Below are 7468 nucleotides of genomic sequence, written 5' to 3' on the forward strand. Positions count from 1 at the left end.
GCACGCAAAAATTGGACACCAAATAAATCACTCACTGTGTGGTATTGAAGTTAAAACATCAATTAGTATCAGAGCGGGTTATTCTTGAAGAGGCTAACACCTTAGGAGAAGATCAAGATGACTGCACCACCTGGGTACTGGGAAGGACAATCAACTGTTAGGCCTTTACTCTTCAATGGCCAGTACTACTCCTAGTGGAAGAACAAAATGAGAGACCACATAATTGGAGAAGACTACGAGCTATGGGATATTGTTACTGATGGTCCTTTGGCTATCATGAAGAAGAATGTTGAAGGAGTAGATGTGCCAAAGACAAGAGCTGACTGCACTATTGAGGACTTGAGAAAGTGGGAGAAGAATGCTAAGGCCAAGAAATGACTTGTGTGTGGACTTGGTCCAGACGAGTACAGCAAAATTCAAAGCTATACTACTGCTAAGGAAATTTGGGACACCTTGCAAGTGGATCATGAAGGAACTGCTCAGGTGAAGAGGTCCAGAGGTACTTTACTATATTCTCAATATGAGAATTTCTCTATGAAGGAAGGAGAGACTATCCAAGAGATGTATACAAGGTTCACCACACTGACTAATGAACCGAAGTCTCTTGGAAGGACTCTTCTTGAAGAAGACAAAGTTGAGAAGATTCTGACTAGGGTTCTACCAATTTCTTGGGAAAGCAAAATCACTGCAATTCAGGAATCTAAGAACATTGCAACTCTTTAACTGGATGAGCTGATTGGAAATCTCACTGCGTATGAACTTAGAAGGCAGACCATGAAGATGGATGTGCCCAAGAAGAAAAGGAGCCTGGCACTCAGAATCACTGAAGGTGCTGATCTAGAGGAAGATGAAATGGCTATGATCACCAAGGAATTGCAAGAAATACCTTATGAGAGGAAAAGGTTCTTCAAGAGGTGGAAATTACAACAAAGCAAGGGTTCCTGAAAAAACGACCAATGAGGGCTGCTATAAGTGTGGGAAGACTGATCATCACATCAAGAACTGCCCTCAATGGAAAATTGAATGGAAGAAGGAAATATCTGAACGAAGGAACATGAAGAAGGAATGGGTTCATCCCAAGAAGAACAAAGGATCAACAAAGGCTATGGTTGCTGCTTGGGGAGAAAGTTCAGATGAGGAATCAGATGATGAAGATGGAGATGAACAAGCACTTATGGCAATTGGAGAATCAGATGGGGAATCTCATGAGCAATCTGAGATAAGTATAATTCATCTCAAAGACAAGATTAAGTTTTTGTCTAAAGAAAAACTCTCTGAATTATTGCTAGATTTCATTGATGAATCTTAGGTAATAAATAAAGAAAAAGAACAACTGTCTAAGGATTGTGTGATTTTAAAAGCAAAGTGTAAGAACCTGAAACTCAGAGTTAGTGAGACTGTGAGTGAAAATACTGCTCTGAAGAACTAGGTTCATACATTTGAAGCAAATGTTCTTGAGTTAAAAATCTGAAAATCTAAAACCGAAACTAGGAACCAGTAAGAAGACAGCTGATTGCAGACAACTCACTTTAGAAGAAAATGTAGGCAAACTAAAAGATGAGTTGTATAGGAAGCATGAGCAGGTAAGAGTGCTAAAGGAGGATCTAGGCAAGGTCAAGCATGAACTAGACAGAATTAGTAAATAGAACATGTCATCTGATGCTTTGTCATGGCTACAGGAACATCACAGTAGCAATAGAAGAGGACTTGGCTTTGGGAATCGGCTACCTAAGTGGGATCCTAAAAGCAAGTACCTCATTCTTCCTGAGAACAAGATTTGTACTCACTGTGGTAAGACTGGTCACTATAAAAGTGAATGTAACGCAAAAGAAAGGGCCAGTCAAAAGAACAAAAATTTTGTTCAAGGGAAGAATTGGTTACCAAGTTGGGCTAAAAAGAATTTAATTCATCCTTTTGCTTATAGAAAGGGACACAAAGTAGTTTGGGTTCCTAAGACTAACCCCTGATTTCCTTTTGCAGGTCCAAGTGAAGGGAAGCAGCCAAATATGGTACATGGATAGTGGCTGCTCAAAACACATGACAGGAAGCAAGAACCAGTTCCTTTCACTTGAGGACCTCAAAGGAGGTAATGTCTCCTTTGGAAATGGGAAGAAAGGTGAATCATTGGGGTTGGTAAGGTAGGTAAGACTGACTCTCACTCGATTGAGAATGTCTATTTGATAGGCGGCCTAAAATACAGTCTAATTAGTGTATCACAACTGTGTGATAGAGGTAACTTGGTAGCATTCACCTCTATTAAATGCTTTATGATTAATCTTACCACTGACAAGACTGTTTTGCAGGGATAAAGAGTGAACAATATATATATATATATATATATATATATATATATATATATATTGTAGATCTGTCCACACTGTCAGAAAATGAACTTACTTGCTTAAGTGTGTTGGACAATGATCCCCTCCTTTGGCACAAGAGACTTGGACATGCAAGTCTGAGTCAACTCAACAAATTAGTCTCCAAGGACTTGGTGATAGGACTGCCTAACATCAAGTTCAAGAAAGACAAAGTTTGTGAGGCTTGTGCAAGGGGGAAGCAGGTAAGATCCTCCTTTAAATGCAAGAAAGTGAAAAGTACCATCAGAACAATGGAACTGGTCCATATGGATCTCTGTGGTCCAATGAGAACTTTAAGCAGAGGTGGTAAAAGATACTTGATGGTACTTGTTGATGATTACTCTAGGTTTACTTGGACATTGTTTTTAACATCTAAAGATGAAGCATTTGACATGTTCACTTCTTTTGTTAGAAAAACTCAGAAACAACTAGGTAATCAACTTGCATCAATAAGGTCTGATCATGGCACTGAATTTGAAAATGCTAAATTTGCTGAATTTTTTGATGAGCATGGCATAGATCATAATTTTTCTGCTCCTAGGACTCCACAACAAAATGGAGTAGTTGAAAGAAAGAATAGGACACTTGAAGATATGGCTAGGAATATGCTTCTTTCTAGTAAACTGCCCCATAGCTTCTGGGCAGAAGCTGTAAATACTGCATGCTACATCATAAATTGGTGCATGACTAGACCTCTTGTAGAGAAGACTCCCTATGAGTTACTTAAAGGGATAAAACCAAATATATCCTATCTTAGGGCATTTGGATGCAAGTGCTTTGTGCACAACAATGGTAAAGACTCCCTAGGCAAGTTTGATCCTAGAAGTGATGAGGGAGTATTCTTGGGATATTCTTCACATAGCAAAGCTTATAAAGTCTATAACAAAAGAACTATGTGTGTTGAAGAAAGTGTTCATGTAATTTTTGATGAAACTAACATTCTTTCTTAGAGACAGGAACATGATGATGAAGCAATTGGGCTAGTAATAAACTTAAATGAAACCACTGCCCAGATAGAAGCAGCACTGGAAGAAGGAAGAGGTGATGGAATAGGTTCTTCCACCCAGAGCAACATGACAGGGGGAACAGAATAAAGAGGAAATGATTCCCAAACCTCAATGGAACATGTCCATAAACTTGTTCCACAACAACAAAAGACTGAAGGAACATCAAAGGGAAACCAGTTGGTTGTGAAACCTTACAAGTATCAAAGTTCTCATCCCATTGAGAACATAATTACTGATCCAATCTCTGGAATCAAAACCAGATCTTCATTAAAGAATCTTTGTGCTTTTGATGCTTTCTTATCTCTTATTGAACCTAAAAATATTGCTGAAGCTTTGCAGGATGCAGACTGGGTAAATGCAATGCAGGATAAACTCAACCAATTTGAAAGGAGTTAGGTTTGGCATCTGGTACCAAGACCCTTGGACAGATAAGTAATTAGTACAAAATGGGTCTTCAGAAACAAACTTGATGAAGATGGAACTGTTACAAGGAACAAGGTAAGATTGGTGGTTCAAGGATATAGCCAGGAGGAGGGCATAGACTATGATGAAACCTTTGCTCCAGTTGTAAGGTTGGAAGCAATAAGACTCCTTATAGCCTTTGCTGCTTATATGAAATTCACCCTTCACCAGATGGATGTCAAGGGTGCCTTCCTCAATGGCTATCTAAAGTAAGAAGTATTTGTCAAACAAACTTCGGAGTTTGAAAGCAAGGAGAGTCATGATCATGTGTACAAACTTGACAAAGCACTTTATGGGATCAAGCAAGCGCCAAGAGCATGGTATGAAAGATTATCAAAGTTTTTGCTTGAGCATGACTACAAAAGAGGTAAAATTGACAATACTTTGTTCTTAAAAGAAAAAGGTAAAGATATCTTGGTAGTTCAGATATATGTTGATGATATAATCTTTGGAGCAACTACTGATAAGTTAAGTAAAGAATTTGCTAAACTAATGGGGAGAGAATTTGAAATGAGCATGATGGGTGACCTTAATTTCTTTTTAGGCTTACAAATTAAACAAAATTCAAATGGAACTATGATCCATCAGCAGAAGTATGTAAAAGAGTTGCTTAAAAGGTTTAAAATGGAAGACTCCAAAGAAATTGACACTCCTATTGCAACAGCTACAAAGTTGGATATAGATGAACCTGGTTCATCAATTGATCAGAAGTTGTATAGGGGAATGATTGGCTCATTGTTGTATCTCACAGCTAGTAGACCTAAAATTGTTTTCAATGTAGGGCTTTGTGCAAGATTTCATGCAAATCCGAAGGAGTCTCACTTGACGGCTGTCAAGAGAATTTTGATATATCTAAAATGCACCACTGATCTTCGTATTTGGTATCCAAAAGGTAGTAATTTCAATCTTGTGGGATATGCTGATGCTGATTATGCAGGTTTTCTTGTGGATAGAAAGAGCATCTCAGGTATGGCACACTTTCTTGGCTCATGTCTTGTGTCTTGGGCCACCAAAAAGCAAAATTCAGCGGCCTTACTACTGCTGAAGCTGAGTATGTTATTGTTGCCTCATGTTGTGCTCAATTGTTGTGGATCAAACAATAATTAATGGACTTTGGAATTAATGTTGGTTGTATCCCCATTTTTTGTGATAACACTAGTGCAATTAGTATGACCAAAAACCCGGTTCATCACAAGAGAACTAAGCACATAGATGTTAGGCATCACTTTTTGAGGGATAACTATGAAAAGGGGTTGATCACTGTGAAATTTTGTGCTACTGACAAGGAAATAGCTGACATCTTCACAAAAGCCCTAAGTAGAGATCACTTTGAAAGGAACATGTTAGAGTTAGGGATGATTAAGATCACCTAAAAGGACCAGTTCAGAGTACACAACAAAACAAAAAATTGGTTAGAAAATTTGAAAATTATGTACATAATTAGATTAATTTTTGCTCAGTCTCATACTTGCAATAGTATACTCTTGTGCTATGTGTTAAAATGACTCATTAATCTCTAATTTTATTTTTTCTATTTTGGCAAATTTAGACTTATACAAGAGTATTCTCAGTGAAGAACCTGATTTATCAAGATAACACGGTATATTTTTTACACTCTGCATAATTTGAAATAATAATATTTGGATCATGAGCAGAGTCTTACTTAATTCCAAACTCCTTTTGGACTTATCCGTTACAAGTGAACCAGTTCTGTTCAAAAAAGTTCCAACCGAATTGAAGTACCTAGATTCTAGGGATACACTCCAAAGTCTTTTCAAAACTGAAATTCAGTTTGATTAGACTTCCACACCCATTATCATCCCTTCCACCACCCCAACCTCTAAGAAAAGAGTAAAGTTGCTTGCTCGCAAGGTTGTTGCGGGGAGAAAATAAATTTGGAGAATAAGTTTATACTAGTAGGGTCTAAAGCAGGTGTTAAAACTATAGAGTCTGGAGGAATTGGTGGTAAAATTGAGAAAGAAAAAGCAAAAGAGAGCAAGGGTGTTTGAAGTGATGTGAGGGGAAAGGGTAAAAGAGTGGTTGATTATTCACACACTCCTGTGAGTTTAACCAAAGACACAGGTGCAATGGTTGTTTGGCATGAAAAATCTGCTGGAGTAGAGGAGAGTGTAAAGAAAATAGGGGGAAGTGGGTCTGGCGAAGTCGCTGAAGGGCTGGTTCAACTTGGAAAAAATATAGATGAACCTGTTTAATCTGAATAGGAAACCCTCGCAGACCTACTGAAGAGAGTGACTGAAAGTTATAATCCAAAGAAGAAAGGGAGGTTGGTACAAGCAAAGATCATTTTGGGATAAATACGCTGCCTGCTTGTGACTATGAAGTCCATGCCACTCCTAAAGAACCTGGTTCATCTAAGAAGGTACCAGTGAATAGCAAGGTGCGAGCCTTGGTGCAAGAAAGTGAGGCTAAGGATGCTGAGATTGAGAGGCTGAAGAAAAGGTTAGATGAGGTAGAGACTGAGAGAGATGCTCTCAGAACTGAGCTGGCAAGAGAAAAGGAGAAGAATGATGGCATTCTTCAGGATATGTTGAAACTCCTCCAAGCCAAAAACCAAGCACCTAGTTCTTCCAAACCTTAAATTCCTAGCCTAGTGTAGATCAACCAGTGACCCAATTCGGGATTTTTTTTGCTCATGTTTCCAGTGTTTTTATTTCTTCTTATGCTTTGTGGTAGAATCTTATCAATCATCAATGAAATTCACTGTTTTTGCTCTAATTGTTTGTTTATATTTCTTTGATGGTTAAAATTCTTAGCTTGATCTATGATAATTAATCCATGATTGCATTTGAAGTAGCTCCAGTGGCCATGAGTAAGTTTTAAAATCTGGTTATCTTATATTTTTTTATGCAACTTTTCAATGATGCCAAAAGGGAGAAAAATGTTGTGCTTTACACTTTGAACAATGATGTTTCTAACCTAATGAACCTGGTCCTTGATGATAAGTGATAAAAAAGAAAAATGTTTTTAACATTGTGTTGATGTTGAACTAAAGTTGAAACAGGGCCTAAGCTTATGGAAGTAGAGAGTTTGTCATCATCAAAAAGGGGAAATTTGTTGGCCCAAGTAAAGGATAGTTTTGAAGATTGACAAAGAAACTTAGGGATGAACCAGGTCCATCACTGGTAGGCATAGACACGGGCAGATTCAAAGCACGTGAGATGCACATGCAGGAGATAAACGAAATCTGGCATAATAATAGATATCTCTTGATCGAAAAGATTGCATAATTAATAAGGAGAAGGACTTCTTACTCACCAAGAACATTATCCAAGATAAGGAAGGAGTTAGGAGTTGAGATTAACTAGAACTCTTCTACCAAGGAAGAGTAGCATTAGAACTCTAGTTATTTTCTACTATACTAACTCTATAAATCGCAGGATGTTCTCATTCTACATGTGACGCACCAAAGCAAAAGTTAAACGTGAATTGAGAGCAAAATAGAAAAGCATTTTGCAAGCAGTTCGTGTGTGATTCAAGTGTACGAACCTGAAGCTACATGAACCAGATAGAAGAACCAGTTCCAAGTGTCTGTCTTTTATTCTAGTTCAATTGTAGTAGGTGTTTTCATATTGTACCTTTCAGCTTTATCTAGAGGCAATTGTAATAGGTACTCAGAGT

At 37.9% G+C, this 7468-nt stretch overlaps 1 protein-coding gene across 1 annotated transcript; it reads left to right on the forward strand.

Annotated features, from left to right (window-relative positions):
- The first annotated feature begins 889 nt into the window (after positions 1-889).
- On the forward strand, positions 890-1309 carry LOC138906286 (uncharacterized). The gene has a single exon (XM_070194821.1). It carries the CDS (start codon positions 890-892, stop codon positions 1307-1309), a length of 420 nt encoding a protein of 139 aa, XP_070050922.1.
- Positions 1310-7468: the final 6159 nt, after the last annotated feature.

The sequence above is a fragment of the Nicotiana tomentosiformis genome, chromosome 2 (assembly GCF_000390325.3).
Source record: "Nicotiana tomentosiformis chromosome 2, ASM39032v3, whole genome shotgun sequence".
In the NCBI taxonomy this organism is placed as follows: Eukaryota; Viridiplantae; Streptophyta; class Magnoliopsida; order Solanales; family Solanaceae; genus Nicotiana; species Nicotiana tomentosiformis.